Source organism: Hippoglossus stenolepis, chromosome 21 (genome assembly GCF_022539355.2).
Source record: "Hippoglossus stenolepis isolate QCI-W04-F060 chromosome 21, HSTE1.2, whole genome shotgun sequence".
Classification (NCBI taxonomy): domain Eukaryota; kingdom Metazoa; phylum Chordata; class Actinopteri; order Pleuronectiformes; family Pleuronectidae; genus Hippoglossus; species Hippoglossus stenolepis.
Genome location: NC_061503.1, coordinates 3479023 through 3500515, shown reverse-complemented (window position 1 = coordinate 3500515; position 21493 = coordinate 3479023). Strand labels below are relative to the sequence as shown.

Genomic DNA, 21493 nt, shown 5'->3' with positions numbered 1-21493 from the left:
TAGTCACCCGTTAACAATGACTCTACGTCATGACATTTGACATTTAGGAAAAGGTTAACGCTAATCAAAGGTGCGCTGCCCCCCACCACCACCAGCAGCCACTTGAGAGTGGGAATCTGTAAGTCTGTGATTATTTTTCAAATCCACGCTGAAATGAAACCTTCTAATCATCACATTGTCCACCAGGAAACCCCGGAGGTGAGAAGCTCTCTACTTCGTACCGAAATTCCGTTTAAAAAGTGTGTGTGCTGCTTCTGAGGTGGTTGCTTATAGCCAGCTAGAATTACTCAGCTCTAGCTACTTGGTACGTTGTATGTGTGGGTTATTTCTATTTTTTTTTATTCCAGGGAGAGACATTTCAGCCAACACTAATGGGTGGAGTTGCACACTACTTTTTGTTCTCTAAGCTTTCTGGTTGTGTATAGAAATACCAGTTTTCAGAGATACTGCTCGTTTGAACTGTAAACCAAATATAGCATGACTGCACTGTGACCGAACACATGGCTGTTTGAAAATCACATTTCTTGTCAAATCTATAAGGATTTGCCACTTCATGGGTTGTGCATTGTTGTGCATTTCAAACCGTCTCGGGCCTTGCAGGACCAATGTTTATGTAGAGTCAACCGGTCTGGGATGTTTGGGATGTCTCCACGTTTCTATTTCTTAAAAAGCAGCAAGAAACACACAACACAGTCATCTCTCAAGCCACGATTCTGAATGTTTAGAAAAATATGGATGGTTTATTTGACCCTACTTTGACAAGAGTTATAATCCATTTCCACGATTTTCAACTCCTCTGATGTCAATGGAACACAGTCTACATCCAAATATGAACAGTGGTATATCTGTTTTCAACAACACATTCGTTCACTTGTTCGTTCTACAAAGAGTTTTGCAAAGACACACACAGTATAGTATTAATTTATCCTGTCAAATACTTGGTTAAGTGGATTTCTATTCTGATCGCACGAAACAGTGATGATTTATAGTTGTTTTTTAAAGAATCTATTGAAAACAGACAGTCTAATACAAGGTCCATCCAGCACAGACTTGTCCATTATACTGCTTCTAAAATAGCTTATTTACAATCTTCTACTGGAAGCAAAAGAAAACCCCGCCATTGCTTTAAAAACAAAACAAGCTAGCTGTCACTATTCAAACTCGAAAACAAAATGAAAAAACAAAACAGAACTTTTTTTCATTGATTGTGCTTTGTAACCCACAAAACCGCTTCATCTCTAGAAATGGAATATCTGTCAGAGGCACCGAATAGAAGTGCTGATAACATCCATTTCAATTTCTCTCATTGAGATTCTCTAGAGCTATGAGTAGGACAGGGCGTACAAATGGTCGTTTTTTTTTAAATTCATTTATTTATATATTTATAAAGTTATTACAGGCTCATCCTTGCTCATCACCTGTGGTGGCGTTGTGTTGCACAACAGAAATCACGGAGGATTCGGTCTTTGTCTTTAACCATGCAAAGCCCTTTAAGATTTGCCAGAAAAGGTCACAAAATAGATTTGTTGGACTAAGGGGGGTGGTGTGGGCTGAAACAGACATGATGAGTGTTTTCTCACTAAAACATAGAAAGAATGAGGTTGTGACCTGTGGATGAATAGATTATTCAAGACAGTGGAATTAATAGTAGGCAAGTTAGCTGGATAATACCACTCCTGACTATTCACAACCCTGTCTGGCTTCAGATCTCGCTGGGCATGTGTCTGCAGTGTACAGTGAAGATATTTTTTCCGGTCTCTCACAGTAAGCTAGTTGATGTTCTTGGTCCTGGAATCTCTGACTTTGCAGGAACCTCAGTCAAAGAAAGTGAAATCGCCCTAACCCTACTCTAAAAGAACGCCAGTATATCCATGTACCCCAATCAGCCCCACCCCCTGGCACATAACAGTGCTTCCTCCTGTCCAGTTCAGCTTGTCCCTGGCTGCTGTTACACAGTCACCTCAGTCTTGCTGCCTGTGCGATAGTGCTGTGGCTGTTGTTGCTGCTGGTGATGCTGTGGGATGTAGTGGAGCTGTTCCACAGTGTGAGTCCGTCTGGAGGCAAACGCCTGCCTCTTAGTTGATGTGTGGTTCATAGCTAAAGTGTTGGAGTGCCCCTGTGCCCCGCTACTTCCTGCTCCCTGTGCCCCGCTACTGCCGCCACCACCATTGTTAGAGGCACTGGGATGGGAGTGCATTTTGGTCATCTTGTAACGATCCATTAGAGGAGTGGTGGGTATGAACACGTCTGTGTGCGATATGGCGCGCGACATTGACATGTCGCTGCCGCGAAACCCACCGGAGATGCTGCCGACCATGCCACGCTTCAGAGACATCATCAGCTTGTCCGGCGAGAGCAGAGGATCCTGGGAAAGGAGGCGATCTTGTGAGTACAGGCGATCTTGTGAATAGAGGCGGTCTTGAGAGTAGTGGCGGTCTTTTGAGTAGAGGTGATCCTGCGACAGGAGTCGGTCCTTAGAGTACATGCGGTCCTTGGTGTACAAGCGATCTTGGGAGGTGTGGCGGTCCTGTGGGAGCAGGCGCTCCTGGGATCGAAGGCGCTCAGCGGACAGGAGCTGTTCGTCAGAGAGGATCCTGCCTCCGTATGGGGACATACCATTAGAGGACATGCTGTATTCCGGTTCTGGGGCCCTCTGTGGAGACAGGACACGGTCCTGAGACATGGCCCTCTGGACGCGACGGGGCCGCTGCCTTTGCTGAGACTGCTGCTGTGAAGACTGCGACTGGGAGGGGGCCTGGGAGATGGAGGACTGCGGGGGCTGGCTCTGGAGCTGCTGCTGCGGTTCCCGGTGCTGTTGGGCAAAAGATGAATGAGGTGAGTTTATTAACAAGCTGAGGGGTAAAAGGCTCGGCCACCCACCGCTGCAGAAAAAAGCGAAAGACTAGCTTTCAGCTTCTAACTCATTCAAATCTGGAGGCTCAGAGATAGCACTAATGGTTTGCCTTAAAGACGCATAAAAAGAGAAGAACACAACTTTGTTCAGACGTCTGCACACTTAACTGAGCACTTGTGTACCCACCTGGTCTTGACCTATTTTGAGAACATGCAACGGAAGAGTGCTTCTTGCTGCAAGGTCGGGCAGGTGTCGCTTTCGAGAGTAGTAGTCTTCGACATCTTTATCTGCTGCAGAGGAGATGAGGATAAAAGAACAGAGACGAGAGGTGAGGAGGAGCGACAGCGAGAGAAAACACAGGTAGGTGTTGGAATGCAAGGGGAGAAATTGGATTAAGTAGTGAGAACGATTGCAGACAATGCAGAGAACAGTGTTGGCAGACCCATCTTTGTTTCACCTTTTCAAGCTCATGGAGGGGTATAGAAAACAGAGAGTGACAGAGGATCACAGTCAGACCATATTACATGCTAGGCACATAGCATCAACACATCCAGGCTTCATCTAGGATTGAACAGGCAGCACTGGCTGTGGGGGCAAACTTCTTCAAAGGTCATGGGAGAGTCTATTAAAAACACTGCACAGATACGGAGGGAAGCACGCAAGCATGTCATACAGTACATACATGCCAGAGAGCGAATTGTATTATTGCACAATTACGTCACATTGAGAATGGCCACAGCATTAAATGTCCTTGAATGGATGATTTATCTTTATTTATGTGTAACTTTAACATGCATTCACAGCACATCAAAAAGACACGAGTACATTTCCAGAGATATTAGAGTGTAGGAGTGAATGTAGCATCAACTTCATGCCACGCGACACAGACCCATGCATAAAGATTTGTGTTTGTGTACATAATCACACACAGTGACGCACATTTACAAACACTCTCTGACATCTCGTCAAAGAAACACAATGCAGCATAAAACATCCAAAAATGGAAAACATTTAGTTACAAGTTAACAAGATGCTTCGTCCTCAACAACGTCATGGATGTCTAACCATCATACTAAGTCAGAGGTAAACACCAGTGTCTTTTATAAGGTGGACATAAATCATGAAGATTAGACCCATCCACCTTATTAAGAATTCGGAGGTGACTCTGAGTCTTTTTTCAATGATGGCTACAGCAGTGTTCTCGCCACCTGTCCAGATTGCACTCAGCCAAACTCCTCTTCAGCGCGGCGCTGCGGCTGCTTTCTGCAAATCGATTAATTATAAGAGATAATAAAAACAAGATGTTCCTTTCTCACGCATAATAGTCTTCAAGATCTGGGCAGGCCATTGCAAACTCATCAACCATATTACCATAGAGTGAATGAACAACTCGTGATGTATACTGTCCTGCACTGCGACGGGCTAAACGCTTTTCTTCAGTTTGATACCAATTTGCATTAATAAGCAGCAGCATTCTTCTCTTTTTATTATCCCGACAATGAAGATGCTGCTCCATCTTCCTCCCAGCACAATCCAACATGATCTATCAGTGTGCAGACACTAGTTGAGCAACAAAAAGGAAACTGCAGAGCCTTTTGGCTATTTGCTGCAACAAATAATATGCTTTGGAAGCAGAAAGAAAGTTGGAGGACTGAAGGACACCGCCTGAGGATATTTTTTCATTTGAACACTGTGTCTCTTCTGTACGCTGCTATCTGTGACAACCGAATTCATTCGCGTTTTGTTTAACTGCCTATTAAAGATTATTATGCTAATTTTCACAAGCATGCTTCAAATAAGTGGATGATTTTTTGGGGGGGGCTTTTTGTTTCTTCCCATACAGAACAACTGAGGACCAGTAAAAGAGCACTGCCTCCTGCCACCCTGTTTTGCCATTTAGTTTGAAATGGTGCCTGGCAGCTACCATTGGGAGCCAGTGTGGAGTGAGGCCTGACGGGATGAGTTGTAGATCGTCATCCCTCACTTTGACTGCGAGCCAGCAGTGAAGTGGGGCAGTCATGATGAAATTACACAAGCCTTAAGGAATGTTTGCGTTCCACTTAGAGAATATCATGAGATGAGACCTCATTACGCAGCAGAAATCCAGCGTAGCACCGCTAAATCAATACCGAGCCGGGCCAGGCACAAGAAGCCGCTTAATGTACTTATACGCTCCAAGAGAAATAGGGGCTGCAGCCTTAAAGTGGAGTCAAGGGAAGCATGGAATATCAATGACTCATAGTTTCTTGAGGTGACATCATGAAGGATCAGAGTAAATGGTTGTTTTCTGATTCAAGGTCCCCTCCATCCACTGAGATGTTTACTCAATGGGGAGCGCCACACATCTCCAGGGAAAGTTGGAGGCATACTTTTTGCAACTGTTGTTGATGTCCTTAAAGGCTGCAGGCAAATCCGATTCACAGCTGTAACACTAGGGGGGGGGGCACTGAGTCCCAGTCAGGGGTCGGGAAAGCACACTCAATGCAGTACTTGTTACCATGCAGGGCATCCGGGCACGGGGGCCTACTCTTGCATTAGTGCAGTGAACTTGGACCTACTGAGTTTCTTCAGGGACGAGAACCGGCTGAGGTCGGCTTTGACGGCCGCCTCGTAGGAGGGCGGCAGGTGTGAGAGGCTCTGGAAGGAGCGTGAGAAAGACAGGTCGTAGGGCTCCGTCTGTGAGGTCAGGATGCCGCTCATCCGATTGTTTTCTGGAGACACATACATACATATAGACACAGAAAAGGGGAAAAAGGAAAAAAATGGGCAGGCTGGCTTCTCCTATGCCACCACCACCCCTCATCCCCCCCAAACTCTCCCCTGTAAGGACGAGACCCTCATTGAAGACCACCTGCTGAGGTAGAAAAGGCCCGGCAGGCTGGAGTGTTAGGCCCTGTTCACACCTGCTATCAACATCTGCCCTGAGAGATCCTCCTCCTGTGACCTCTTGTGATCCGATCACGGACGTCATTTGTGATCAGAAAGACCAAATGATGTTGTTTTAACTCAGTGTGAGTACAGAGATGTGTCTGATGCGCTCAGACATGCACTTAGAGCTGACCTCTTGTGATCAGATCACTCAGGACAGATGCTAATACCAGATCTGACCGGGGTCTTAGTTATACAAATATTTCCTGGAGGCAGAGGTGCTCTAAAACAATCTCCAGAAGAATGTCACTGGACCAAAGTGAGAGTCCAGAGATGGATTCATGAAAACAAAGTTTATTGTGCGAGTAAATTCTGCTGAGCAGTGAGAAATCTAAATAATTTACTGTTGTTGCCGGGGCTGTAGCCACTGAGGACACAGAGAACATGCACTCTCTAATGTCTCTGGGAATTTGAGGTCTGCATTGACCTCAGTACAAAATCTACATATGTACAAATACACATAAAATCGATTTTTAATTACTGGGCTTGGTATTTTTTAATGAGTCATATCTGGTTCAATAGCAATACCCCACACTCACTTCTACACATGCAATTTTTCATGAGTTACTTGAACTGTATAATTTTTTAATAAAATGGACATGAATGTATAACTCATTCCTTAAATTCATGAGACACGATCAGTTCGATCATTTCACTCACCCCTCTCTTGGTCTTAATGAAACATAAAAACATACAGTTCCATTGCACTTGTAGAGCGATGATAGAGAGGGGGGGGGGGGTCTTCACTGTGTAACAAACAACAGTGGCTTGCAAAGAGCACAGTAACTGGACAACTGCCAAGTTTCTACAACCTTTTAAAGGGAAACAATATCAGAGATGTTTCTAATATTATGAGGAAAACAAATTCCAATGTATGTACTTAATAATACACCCCTGGACCGGCCCTGCTGGGAAATAGAATTCTATTCATTTTGCAGGAAGATTCAATTTACAGAAAAGAAATGCAAAGCTGAATATTAATTATAAGAAATGATTTAAGCATATTTACCAGTCAATAGTGTTTTGCTACAGCCCTGGTTGTTGGCTTTATACAGCGTCTCAGATTAGAATCACAAACACTCGCTATTATTTGCCTTCTCACACATTTGTTTCTTTGCCAGAGCTGCAGCTCAACTTATGAGTTGAGCGTGTCTGCCTTTGAGAAATGGTTTTATATCTCACACTCCAACGTGCTTGGTGGCGGTGACGGGGGAGTGCCGGCGGTCACATCAGGCACCCGGTGCGTGTTTGGTGTGGGACGGACATGACAGGTAACGTGGTGGTTTGACGAGAGGAAACAGCGGTCCACAGGAGAGAAAGGACGAGACACAAAACGGGCGAGACAACACACCAAACAACAGATGTGTGCTGGAGAGTGACCCTGGCAGTGCTGTGATGTGATCTGGGACGTGGCGGCGAGCAAAGTGTGGACTGGCTGTCGTTGATGCGACATGATATGACGCCAGGAAGACACACGAGGTGGTGACTGGACCAAAGCCCTCTTGTATTCTCACTCTACTCTTTCTCTTTATCTCTCCTTCTCACACGCACGTACACAAACATCCGCAGTCGGTACCATTCACCGCCGTCTTCCTCGCTCTGTCAATCTTATCTGTCCAACCATGCTGCCACCCACTTCCCCTCGCTCCTTAATTCTTTCTCGTCCATTCACTATTCCCCTCTCTTTCATTTTCTTTGTTGCTCCTGCTCTATCTTGCTTTCTCCCTGTGAGCTGAGTCTGTCACGCAGTGCAGAGCAGCGGGCATGGGTGCGGCTCCAGACCAAACGGACTGATAAAAATAGGGCTTTAGTAACTGCTGTAGGATGGGGAGCGGGAAGGGAACGAGGGGAAGAGAAACAGATAAGAGAATCTAAAAGGACGGAAAGAATAGTGAAATACAGGAAGGAGAGGATAAAGAGGGGTGAGAAGAGAAAGGAGCCAGGAGAGAATAGGACGGAGAGGTGGCGGCAGGGGGTCCTGGGAGCCGCAGGGAGGGCGTTCAGAGGACGTGAACGATCTGTGAGTGGACTGTCTGCCACACTGCATCAATAAGGGGAGAATCGACCCAGACTGTGACATGCTGTTAGCTATCTCAATAGCAAACACATTTTACCGCTTCATCACAACGGACAGTACAACCACACAGACCTGGCTCAAATAGTCTTTGCATATCTTGGTGTTAAAGAGTTTTTAACAGGTAAAACTGCTGATATTCTATATTTTCTCAATTGTCAACAAATCACATGAGAAGGGCCGAAACCAAAGCTGAATGTTTCGTACTGATGAGTGTCTCGACTGTAGCTAAAGCCTGGTGCTGGGCACAAGGTTCTGTGTCCCTGAATGTTGGGTTTCTTTAGTTTTTGTCTTTTCCCTGACCAATCAGGGGCAAGGGACGGATGACGTAGGCTGAGCCCATTTTCAGTCAACATGGAAGTTGCATTAGCTGTTGGGACCAAAACAATTTAGGATTTTCAGTCTCTTGAGTCTCTCACAACATGTAGACTGCCGTAGATTTCATCTGTGCTTTTTTCATTTTCATGGCCTTTTTAGTCTCTTTCATGGAGTTAGCAGCTATAGCTAAACGTAAAGGAGGGGAATGTCTCCATTTATAACTTCTGGACCATGGTCTTTATTACATTATTAATTACCTTTGATCTTGTTAGTTTATGTTTCACATTATAATTTAGGGAGCAGACTAAAGACTTTTGTCCGAAAGTCTGAACTTAATAAAAAAGAAACAAAGCAGACCATGATTCATTTGGACTGAGACCACCTCTTTTTGGTAAAATTATGGTCCGTAGGTCTGGACCATGGTCCAAGGCACCTTTCACATCTGTTACTTTAGTTCGGACTAAGCTGAAAAGTCTGAAACAAGGTGTGAACGCGCCTTTAACAACAAATCTCTTGATGGGTTGACTTCTCTGCATCCATTGGAAACAGCCATCAGTAAACACAACAGAACCAAGGGAAGATGTGGGGGGATATTTAGGTCTGTTTGAGTAACAGTCGTTGACCTGCAGTCCCCAGCTGTTTAAGGAGGTTGAGCTCTTGTGACTCCATTTCTGAAGGTTTGTGTCTGTGATGGAAATCAGTGGTTTGAGCCTCAATGCCTCAAACACAATAGAGAGATGGTAAAGAATTGAGAGAGGGATTTTAGTCTTTTTGTTGTTGACAATAAGAAACAATTGTGAATAGTACTTTTTATTTCAACTATCAGCATGTGCCCTATACATTAATAAACACATGAATTGACTTTCTAAGATTGTGGGACCACTTTTTTTGGTGTGTAAAATGTTCACACAAATCGAACATGCAGCAAGAATTCTGAGCAAAAGCTACTTAAATCAGGTCTGAAAAACACACCAACTTGGAGGAAGGAACACATCAACGCAGGAGTTAGTTTGTGGTGCATGTGAACACAAACATGTGCTCATGGATGAGGTAATACACAAAATCAAACATATGTATGTATGACTTACCACGTCTCAATGATCGGTGAGCTACCAAACCCAAAGTGAAAAACACAATATTTAAGAAACATGTCGATGGTGAGAAAAACAAGACCTACACAGACCCACTCCATATTTAGCAATCATTTGTACAGGAAATCCCACTCCAACAGATAATTCAAATCAAATCAGCTTTTACTTCCAGTTGCATATGGTGTACACTTGTTTGTGTGATTGTGCATTTTCTACAAGCTGTATTCTTTCTGGTTGTTTATGTAGAAAATAGTCTGCTTACAGAAATGTGAAGCCTTTCAGGGGGGCAATGATCAAAGTGTCTGTGTTCGATGTGTTGTTGATATGGATTTTTTATGTTTTCCATAGATCTTAGGCTTTTGTGTTTGTGTGTGTGTGTTTGTGTGTGTGTGTGTGTGCGCAAAAGGAACCACATGGTCAAATAAATGTCCTGGAGAAGGAACCATTCTGGCTAAAGATTTCAAGCATTGCCCTTGAATGCCTGAGAGCTCACACATTTTTTTTTTTTTTTCCATTTGTGGTTCAAACAAACAGAATATAAATCAAATGGTGAGATCAGAGTGATTCAAGAAATACTGAACACAGTGAATATTCAGCCTGTGCCCTCCTTTCTCTCCTTTCATCTCTGCCTCTCCTTTCTCCAGCATCCACCTCGAAAAACGAATCAACTCCAACTACTCCTCGCATCTGGAAGTGTGTGACCCCAGGTCGGCCTCTGCCCCCTCACCAGAACTATTCTTACCAAAGAGCGGAATGACGTCAGAGATAAAAAAAAACCAACTATGACTTCTTGGGATAACAGCAGAACGTCGCAGGTTTCAAATGCTCTGTCAGCCGTGACCTGAACGCAACATTAGATTGACCCTCAGTCTATTGCATTCTCTTCATAAGAAAAATGACAGTGGGATATTAGATCCTATAATTAGATCTTTAGCAAAAAAAAAAAAAAGCCACATTTTTGAGAATGGATTGGCAGTGAGGCGAATTGAAAAGAGGAGCATGTCGAGGGGGTTTCACACTTAAATGTCAAGCACTGCGAGTGTTTTGGCTCCCGATCAGTTTTAATCCCCGTCCATATTAAGTGACCACTCTCCTACACTGGCCATGCACGTACTGGGAATTGTCACAGATCGCCTTGAATAATAGCTTGTCTCCTACGCGTGCTAACAGTGGCGTCATTGTAAAATGCAGAATTTAACAGCACAACAGCTGTAAGCAAAGACAACAGGGTCAGCACCGCTTGTAATCGATTATCCATGTTGAGTTCTACACTGGTAGTCGAGGCTAATGCAACTTATTCCAGCAAGCGATTCTGAGTGTTGACGTTAGCGTCCAGCAGCGTTTCTAGGTTTTAGCGTCTCTAAAACTCTGGATTAGATTGGACACCAGACGTATCTATTGCAGGGTTGTATGCGTTTTCAACTATCAATGTGTTGATGTCGTGTTGATGCCTGAACTGAGCTGTGGATATATTTGAATGTTCCCCTCTCCCACTGCTTTGTCTTACCATTCTTAGGTGTACGTGTAGGGCTACCTAGAGCCACATGGTTATAGTTGTGCTGATGGGTACCTGCAATGACAAAAGCAATCACACATATGTTCAGTGTCTATGAGGAATGCTCTGAACCAACTCGAATACAGACTGTTACAGCGTGAGGGCGACAATTAAGGGGATAATTCACCAAAACGCTGTTGATGTCTTTTGGTGGCATTTTTGATAAATGCTTTTCATATAATTGACTGTGGAAAAGTTTAAATCGACTTATGTCGCGTAAACACATTTGCTGGGTGCCACATCACCATTCTTCAATTGCTGGTAAACTTATTTGGTGGGTGAAATATCCCTTTAATTTCCTCAAATTAGGGGAATGGACATAAATATAGATGAGAGAGATGGTGAAGTGAATCGACAGTAAACGGAGTCCGCTGTCATTTCTGTGATACCCTGCAAAACATGTTTATGTCAAACAGATTCCAGTGGGCTACAGTCAAAACATTATGGATAAAAAACAAGTTAAAAGAAACAGGGCTAAAGAACAATATTTTTCACATCCTGTCCTGGAGCACGGAGACGATCTTTATCTGTGGAACATGAAATTATGCGTTACATATTACATGTAGTTTGGCCAAAACTAGAAAACCATAAGCACAGAGATTAGAGTAAAAGAGTAAATTATAAAAACATATTTACCATTCTAACGGTATATATATATATATATATATATGTGGTGTTGAGTGAAAAAATGCTGCAAATGAATCAAACACAAGCAAACTGAGAAACACCTCTCTCTGTTTTACGTCAAATAGTATATTAGCAGTATACAGAATTATGCTGCAAAGACAGGGGATACAAGGAACATCATACCCAACCAGAACCACATTTAAATTCACCAGATCCAAATTTCAATTTGATTATAATTAAACACCTTATCTCACAATGTGAAAGGGAAACAAAAATTCATGAATCTGCCCGCTTATCCGGATCTGCGACAAAATTTTATTAGCGCTCCCTTGGGTCACGCCTCACCCCCCACCCCCCATGCATGATGTATATGTTGGCAAAGCAGCAAAGTGCTTTTTATCTGCTCTTGTTTTGCCCATTTACAAGTTTTAAAGTGCAGTCTTATGAGTTATTACGCCACAGCAAAGTTCCTATAACACACACACACACACACACACACTAGTCATCTGTCTTCGGTCCTTGCCCTCCTCTCTTTTGCATGAGGATGCTCTAATCAGCAGTAACAGTCCTGTGTTGCCATCTGGGAGAGCAGAGCCATTTTCATTTTCAACTCCGAGAATAAACAACAGTTGCACCCAATCATCTGTCCACCCTGGAGTGCAGGAGTGTGTCTGACAGTGATGCGGTGGCACGGTGCTCGACTGGGCACCACGCTTAGCAGGTTGTTTAGTTGAAAGATGGGACCTTTACTGAGCCCATTGTACTGAGAATGTTGATGAATGGCAGTCATTCACAGCAGTGTGTAGGAGCGTGTGTGTGTGTGCGAGCGTGAGGCTTGTATGTTTGTGTATGAGGAGGAGGCAGCGATAGATGGAGACCCCGTTGTAGAGCGTGGCTGTCGCGACACGTTCATTCGCTGTCTGCTGCTGTGCCTGTTTAAAAATGCATTAGAGCCAACTGCTGAAACAACCATTTACATCTGTCACAGACGTGAAGGAGGAGAGGGAGGCCCGATGCGCCCACATCATGGTTTTCAATATTTGCTCGAGCTATGGAGATAAATGGGACGTGTCGCGCGTGTGTTCCTTCACCGGGTTCCTCTCTTTTCATATCAGTGCTTAACAGCGACTCACAGAGGAGTTGATTCGAGGAGGGAAAAGCACCCGACACCTGAGACTGAATTTCCAGAATATATTTTATTACCAGTAGAGGGATATGAATTCATGTCGGTTGAGTTCCTCTCTGTGGTGAAACATGAGTAGTTTAAATGAAGGTAACTAGTTCACTCAGGTTCAGGAGCAGGGCCACGCCTCTAATCACCAGTCGACTGTACCCGGTCAATCCACCACGCTCTGTTAGTCTCAGAATCTTCTGCCCACCCTTTCCCTTCCCGAGAAACAGAAGAAGATGATAAAGGAAAAGAAAGAAACAAAGGAAAAAAGTCCAACCCTCATCTCTACTCTCATCCCTTCATCCTCCTTCCCTTATACTCTCATTCCTTCATTCTCCTTTCCTCATCCCTGCCCTTCATCAATTCCTCCTCTTCCCCTCATACCTAAACTCATCCCTTAATCTTCTTCCCCCCATCCTTCCCCTCATCTCTACCCATTCATCCTTTCATCCTCCTTCTCTCATCCCTACCCCCATCCATTCATTATTGTTTCTTAACCCCAACCCACATCATCATCCATTGAGCTCGATGCATATCTCTTGAATGTCTCGTTGTAGGTACTGTCTGGAGACACATCTTCAGCTCAACCCCTTTTCTCAGTTTCCATTAATTTCTCCTCAACATCCAATATATCAATTTCCATTCAACCCTTTAAATAACTATTCTTGGTCCTTGCTGGTGAACCCATCGTCAGGAAGAAAAAAGCATTACGCACTGTTCTTAACACTACGTTACACAAAAGAGGTGTCAAAGGAATAAAACACATAATAATGCTTTCAGCAAATGAAACTCCTGTGTGCTGTAAACTTATTTGTATTTCCCTTTTCAGAGAAAACTAAATTGTCTTCAAGGTAATTCTGTAAATTGTTATTCATTGGGAAGGTCACTTCTTATTTAACAACTCTGCCATGTCTGTCTTTCCCAAATAGCACTGCTACCACAGATTAATAGTCCATGAAAATGGCAAACCCTCAGTCACTCATTTTCATAATAAAATTAAAACCTGTTGCTCCTGTAAAACAAAAAGGGCAGCTTTCCAACTGAAAAGTGGTTTTAAAATACTTTCAGTAACAACCTGCAGGTTTAACTATAATTTCTGCTACAGTCCATGAATACTTAATGCTGAACATCACAGTTCACTCAGCAGTCCTAATGCATCCACTTGGTCGACTCGTACGACTCGTACGTTGAAAAACATGAGCACGAAATACCAACAACTTTCCACATCCATCAGCACTTCAGCTGCACAGCAGTGCAACAAAAAAAGCAACTTCGAAAAATATTAAGCTCTAGAAATAACATTCGCCAAATGAAATATTTATGTTTAAGTTCATTAATTTCCTAACCCCTTCCCCTACACAAAACCATACACTGCACACCACTGAATTACTATACAACACAATATGAGGTCAATCAGTAGGCGATTATATTTACACGCAACGTTATTTTCCACAAATGGAGGCCTGACAGTCCTATTAGAGGAAGGTCAGATCAATGCCTAAAGTATCAATATGCAGTGTGGTTTTAAGTATTGCTCCTACTGCCCACTGGATCAATATTTAAAAAAGAAATTCTGATCACATACTGGTCACAAGACTTTCGTTTCTCGGCTGCTGTCATGTGCACGAGTAGATGTGTGATAACGTTGTCAATTATAAACCATCTGAGACAAGCAATGTCGTATGTGTGAACAGGCATGTGATTATTCATGGGGAATGTTTCGGACATCACTAGAAGCCTCTCCCCTGCAACAGAAAATAATCTGTATAGAGATGTACTACTGCTACTAATTCCTGCCCAGAGCTGCTAGAACACGTGAATTGAGTTGCCTACACAACACAAATAAAATGTAGTTATTTTTTCGGGAAAGCTGTCAGTAAACGTTTTGCAGATTTGTCCCATTTTGCTGATCAAAACATAATTTCTGGCAGCATTCATTTTCCTACAAAACATATTTTCTTACGGACATTAGTTGTATAGACAATGCAGCTTTTTATAGACAGGTTTGGTTTTTTCCACCATCATGGTGCAAGTAAAAAAGCAATTAAATTCTAGTCAAAAACATGTTAGTGACTCAGTCCAAATATCCATGTCATCGGGCATCAGTCCAGCGACCAAAAGTCACAATATTTAGATTTTAAAATGTGACATGTTGCTGGAAAAAAATGATAAAGTCCATGAAGCTTAAATTCTGAGAGATAAGCAGAGGTTATTCCAAGCAGATTTCGGCAGGAACACAAATGTTGCCCTTGAAAGTACAGTTAAAAAAAACACACAGGCACGGACCAATACCATGCAATTTCTAAGAATTTTCATCACAGTGTGGTCTGGTAATTTCCAGCTCAGCCCATTGGGTCCGGGGAGACGGGGGCCGAGCTGAACGGTCCACTGTGAAGACTTTTAGCTCATTAAGAGCCTGGACAGCCATCTTTGGTGATCCCTCCGTAATCTGGGGACCAATTAACCACGTTCGAGGAAGAGCCCCGGCACAACCAGCAGCCCCAACCCTCTCCCAGGCGCAAGTGCTGCTTATCGGCTCAGAACACCCTGCTGCACCGTCACCCTCCGCGCCTCCTTGAGCTGGCAGAGCAAAATAACCTCTGCTCGCCATGTTACCCCAGAAAACTATTTGTCAATGATGAAGGGAGCTTACAGTGGAGGATGAGGACCCCCCCCCCACCCCACACACACACACTTTCCACCCCCAACCCGATACACTGCTCTCCTTTAGTTATTGACTTCATCTCTTTGAATTGGCACATTAGAATAGGTGCAAAGCCAGTGCTGCAGTCTAATCATATAGATTGTTGATTATTTGTGATTGACATGCTCTCCAGATTGTCGGGTTAAGCAGGGTCCCTATCTGAATTGCTAAAAGGATGTTTTTTCCGTCGGTATGTTGATGACGCAGCTGTGTGTTTGGAAGATGGTGTCAGTCTGATTTAGTGGCTGAATCGGCTATATATCTATGATCAGCGGGCTGCAGAGGCAGGTAATAGACACGGCCGCCCTCACCTCCGCGAGAAGATTACTCACATTAAATTTCCCTTTTGCTCGTAACGGCCCTCCGGAGAATAAACTCCTCGGTCGCGTTTGCATAATAGCATCCAGATGGAAAACAAGTGACTCAGTAATCTGACATTTGGTGTGGCATTTTGTTTCACTTCACACTTCCAAACATCACATCCACATATAGCCGACACAGGGGAGGCAGGAGAATGCACGCTGAGCCGACCACAGAACACCTTGGACCCCACGCCAATGTTAAATGAGCATTGGCAGAATTTGCAGTCGCATGCTGTGCGGTATCGTGTATCGCATTGATTTCTGAGAATTTGCATTCTGTCCGACAACTGTACGGCCACGTCATGATATCCACTCAGCTGTGTGTGTGTGTGTGTGTGTGTGTGTGTGTCTGTTTGGCCACAGTCTCCTGTATTTCCGTGGAGAAGTTATGCTCAGAGAAATGAGTTGGATGGAGCTCTGCCAAACACTCATCTGTGTGAGTGAATGAAAGGGCAGGAAAATAGCTTTCAAACAAACAAGGTCATCAGCGTATTCGCCTCAACATCCGCACGTCCTCCAGAGGTGAGCCTCCATCTGACCCCAGCTCCACGCCAGTTCAGACGCTTTGGGCCACATATGAGCAGCGTGTACAGGCGGGGGGGAAAAAAATGTGTCCCCCACCCTGAACAACCATCTTGGTTGTTTAACCCTCCTCTCTGACACAGCCCTAAACTCTTGGAAATCGTTCCCCTACGGCTGCAGGCATACTGGACCTTTGTTGCCATGGTTACAGTAGACATGTGAAGTTTATTGTTGGTGGCGACCAGGACCTTTGTGATCATTGTTACAATTATTAATAACAGTAATAATAACAATAATTATAAACTTTATTTATATAGTGCCTTTCAAAACCAGTTGCTGCGCAAAAGTAAATATAAGTGCAACGACAGGCAAACTATGGAAAAGCAAGATGACACTCAGCAATACAATAAAACTAAACAGATAAAACAAAATAAATAAAAAACATAAAACACCCATTTAAATAAAAACTATAAAAATGCCAGTCTATAAGCTTATGGAATGGTCAAGGTTTGGTTGGATGTTAATCTATTTGCTTATGGTTAGGGTTGAGATTGGTGTCTGGATTTACATAGTTAGTTACTTATGGTTAAAGGCCATTCAGCTTTATGTTTACAGTAATAATCATGTCGTTCAAGTTGAGGAACAGTCATGGATAAAATAAACAGTTGGAATTTAAAGGGTAATAAACAGTGGCCTGTCCTGTCTCAGTCCTGCCTTTTCTCAACTCCTCCCATCCTCTTTAACTTCCTCCTTTGGGGTCATCATTGCAATGGCTGCTTGAGGTTATACTTAAATAAAAAGTAACTATGGGTCATAGCTGCTTGCACAGATAACAGATGGGTTCCTTTTTATACAGGACAGGTTCTCCCACTCCAAACCTGTATCTCAAGGAATTATATACTCAGTTATGCAGCTTATGAGTTATGTTCAGTGCCAGTGCATCAAGCAGTGTCTGTTTATGTAGCAAGATGAAAACTAAGACTGAAGAGGCTGTGAAACAGGGAGTGGAAAGTCCAACGTGTGAAAGAGACTGGGCTTCACATTCTGTCACAGAACCATCAATTCAAACAGGATCTTTTCCAAAGCTCAACCAGACTTTAATCAAACCTTATTTACCATAAACACAATGTTTTACTAGTCTAAGCCATAATATTATGCCAAGTGCAGATATTTTGGAACAATAGAATTTTAAGAACATATGTTATACGTAATTAAAATTAATTTAAAGTAAAATACTGACTTATGCAAAATTTCCACCATGTTCATAAATGCTATTATTTACATGTATTACTATTAGTTACAGCAGTGCTTTGCAAACTTTTCAGCCTCTGAAACCTAAATGGGTGCCATAGACTTTCAACCCCAATCATCCTGAGAATTGGTTGAAGCATACAAAGTATATTTGCATTTTTTTATCTTTTGTAAGAATTATGAGTAAAATACGCTATTTCTAATTGCTTTTAAATTTGTTGATTTCTAGAAATCATCTTGTGACCCCAGGTTCAGTGTTCTGCGACACCCGGGGGAGGGGTCCTGACCCCTACTTTGGGAACCACTGAGTTACAGTGATGAAGATCAGTGTTATTAAACACAACGCACAATGCAGACCACCCCCATCAACAAAACACAAAATGAGGCAATATCTTTTGGAAGATGCTCATAACCCTCTCACTTTACCGTTACCTCACTAAAGGCCAGAGCATGATTGACACAAACTAGTTTGTATGACACATCATCTGACACCATCTCAAGGCAAAATTGGTCAATTTCCCCACCTCAGCCCAATTTTAAAATCTAAGAGGAGGTGTTGGGAAAAGGGGTTTTATGCTATAACACAACTCTAAGCATACTTATACTTCTCTCAAATTTTAGGCAGGATGCTAAAATGGAGCATCCTATTCAGACTTTCAAAAAGCTGAAATCCTGCAGCAGATTATGCTTCATGCACCAGATGTGAAAAAGCCTCTGAAAGCAAGAAACCTTTTTTCTGAAAGTGCAAACTGTAAGTATATGGTAGAAATCATGGTGGACACAGACAGACTACAAAACACGGACTATAAAGACAGACGGGCCCAAGCTAATGGAAACCCTTAAGGCTTGGTATCTCTCAGCAACAACACAGAGGGGGCAGACAGTAATACAGTGGATATAGGATAACTGAGACTGAAAGCAGATAAGTATGAAGTATGAAAAGGGGGATATGGAGGGGGCACTGGGAGGAGAAAAAAGGAACAAAACAACACCATGGGCCAGTGATCACATGCCATCCTTTCTCCCCTCCACCCGCCGATCTCCACACTGCCCTCCCCAGATCTATTAGAGACCCGTCCTCAGGTCTGTGCTCCGCTCTCCTCACGTCATCCCTCTCTAAAACCAACAGCCCTGCTCTCCCATTAGCTCTGCCAAGTGGAGCTACTAGAGCTATGAATGGCCCTGAGGTGGAGGTGGTGGTGGAGGGGCAGCAGAGTGCCCTGTGCATGTGTGTGTCTGCACGAATGTGTGTGACAGCTATGAATGCGGATGTCTCTGGTTCTGAGGACAACCCGGTGCTACCAACACGCCCCTGCCCTCCGCTCACGGTAAAAGAAAGCGGAGGAAAAGGAAGCCACCTCGGGTTTGACATTTAAAAACTGACAAAGAGTGTTCACATTTAATCGCTAAATGTTAACTGCCATAATAGCCCCACTTCACTCGGTTAGTAGGGGACAAAGCTTCAGGGCCCTGGACAGACGTAGCTCCCACCTCCTCATTGATTTCACTGGTAGAGCAGGAGGATTAACTGTGACCCAATTCAGCACTGGTGATAATGCTTAAGTTGTATTTATAGCACTTCTAGCTCTGCTAATTTTAACTTCTATATGCTCACTCTGGGACTCAAAACATAACATGGATTCGCCCCGAAAACGACTTAAAGGACCAGTGTGACCAGTGTAACGACTTAAAGGACCAGTGTGACCAGTGTAACGACTTAAAGGACCAGTGTGACCAGTGTAACGACTTAAAGGACCAGATGTTTACACTTGTGTTTCATCTAAATTGTAGGAATTGTGGTTTTCTTTACCCTAGAATGAGCCTTTTATATATAAAGGCTTTATATTTACATCTGGAGCGGGTTCTCTCTACGGAGGCTGCCATGTTTTTTACTGTAGTCCAAACTGGAGAAACTAAACATCTTTTGAGTTTTTATGACAACTAAAGGCTTGCTTTCATGTTTGAAAGGGGAGGGTGACGTGAGGGGTATTCAGCTGCAACACGCAACTTCACCACTAGATGTCTCTAAATTCTACACACTGAACCTTTAATTATTTACTGAGAACTTAACAAAAAAAGGAAACGCCCTGTCTCGCAATGTTAAAAAAGTAAAAAAGATTCATGGATCCCACCTCTAATCCAAATCCACCCCAAACACTGGACAATTTGTCGACAGCATTTGAAGGAGCCTTCAAATTGGAACAGCCTAATCGTGCGGCTGTGAGGGAAAAGCAGCCTGCGAAGGATGCGGCGCCCAAATTGAGACGCAGCTCCTGTGTTTAACTGTGGCCATACTAATAAAGCAAAATCGAATTGAAAAAATTGCTTTGGGAACACATTTGACATACAATATGTGTTAGCCTAACATATGCAAAACAAATGTTTGAATGCTTGGTATAAATGAATAATAAAAAACAAAGCTCCATACTTGCAAACATAAATTAATTTAAATTTGAATATGCCGTGAAAACAGAAAAGAAACTACTCAGAGTTAACATCAGGCAACATTTATCACTGGGAGAGGATGGCGTGTATTTCTATCAGCCACAGTTGCTTTGTGCCTTGTCCACTATTGTGACTATTTTCTACATAGATATTTTACCCTCTGTCCACGCGGCCTTAGTTTTACAAAAACAACGACAAACGCTCAAACAAGGAGGACGGGCCAGTAGGTGGCGATAAGGTCTACATCAACAATCCATCAAATATCAGAGAGAGAACAACTCTGTGGTCCGAGTGGAGGCAGAGTCCAGTGAGTGCTGGTAATGTGGTGCAGTGATGCTAGATTCAAACACAAACTCATCTACTGCTATTATGTGAACATTAAGCCAAAGTTGCGACCAGCAGGCAATACTTCTCCGGGTAGGTGCCATTAAACCATTGCAGGGGAGGAGGACACTTAATTAAAAGAGCACCAGTCAAATCAAAGTGGTGGTGTTTAGGTCGATACTGAAATATAGGTGCTTCTGATCCCAAACGTTTCTGTTCTAAGATCGATTCTCATATTAAAAGATCAATATCTAATCTCAGTAATTTGAGGTATATTTCAACAGGGACACAGCGGAAAGTAACCACATTATAAACATGATGTAGTATAAATAATACCTGGTTGATCGGGACTACTTCTCCTTCCGCCTGTGATTTATGAACTACGGCACTAAAAATGCGTAAGCTACTGAACAGTGTTGACATTGATGATGGCCGACCGCAGACGCAGTCATGTGTGGATCTCTTTCAGGTCTCCGAACAGCGACAGCGTTCTATGTGATGTGCGTGGGAGGCCTGCGAGGTGCTGTGGCAACTGCACAAACCTCAGTAAGCATCTGAGATTTAATCACAATTCAGAATGTGATGAGGTTATGCCGCGGCGGTGTGAAGAGACGGAGAAGAAAATGTGCTGCTAGGGCGAGATATAGACTTCAGTCACTGAGTCCCTCCGCAGTGGCAGGCGTCCGCATACAGAGAGCTATAATTTGAAATGGTTATAGCCTATTTCTCCTTTTCTGAGCACATCAAGCTTTTGCACAAACTATTGGTTAAAATAAAACCCGCCTGGGTTTTCTGAATGATTGGAAATCTGGAAATCAGGAATCAGTGGTATCTCACATTACTAAATCAAAGTCAGATTTTCCCTTTCTCCAGCGTATTGGAAACTTCATACGCCATCTGCTTCATAAGACCTCACGAGTAATTAGCAACGTTTGATTCTGCTGCTTCTATACATACACACACTTTTCCACCAAACCAAGCGTGAAGTCTGTTTAGACATTTTTTTAATTTCCTGTGTTTGAAGGCAGAAAATGTGCATAAAAACAGGTGCTTGGCAACGCACCCATGGCGCATGATTACCAGTTCATTTAAAGTTTTGTGTTTCTGATGATGATGCAAGTCCAATATTCATTCTCTGTTATCTGGCTCTTCCAGCACCACTCCACTATAATCACCACCGAGAGCAGCTAATATTCTAATACTCTTTGCCATGTTGTGGCTGACAGGGAAGGGGCCTGTAGAGCTGAGGGAAACTGCACAACTGGTG

The 21493-nt window shown here is 43.3% G+C and overlaps 1 protein-coding gene across 6 annotated transcripts in view; it reads right to left on the bottom strand.

The window, feature by feature from the left end:
- Window positions 1-714: 714 nt before the first annotated feature.
- LOC118101026 (protein shisa-6) overlaps window positions 715-21493 on the bottom strand; it is a 69236-nt gene continuing 48457 nt past the window's right edge. For 2 of the 6 annotated variants that reach the window (XM_035146642.2, XM_035146641.2), the window contains 5 exons: window positions 10773-10835; window positions 9263-9283; window positions 5413-5565; window positions 3041-3144; window positions 715-2812 (listed from right to left, as the gene is read on the bottom strand). In XM_035146642.2, coding sequence (XP_035002533.1) covers window positions 1949-2812; window positions 3041-3144; window positions 5413-5565; window positions 9263-9283; window positions 10773-10835 — 1205 coding nt within the window. In that variant the 3' untranslated portion in view covers window positions 715-1948. The remainder of the gene's footprint in view (window positions 2813-3040; window positions 3145-5412; window positions 5566-9262; window positions 9284-10772; window positions 10836-21493) is intronic. The other 4 variants (XM_035146643.2, XM_035146645.2, XM_035146644.2 and 1 more) reach the window with 2 other exon arrangements.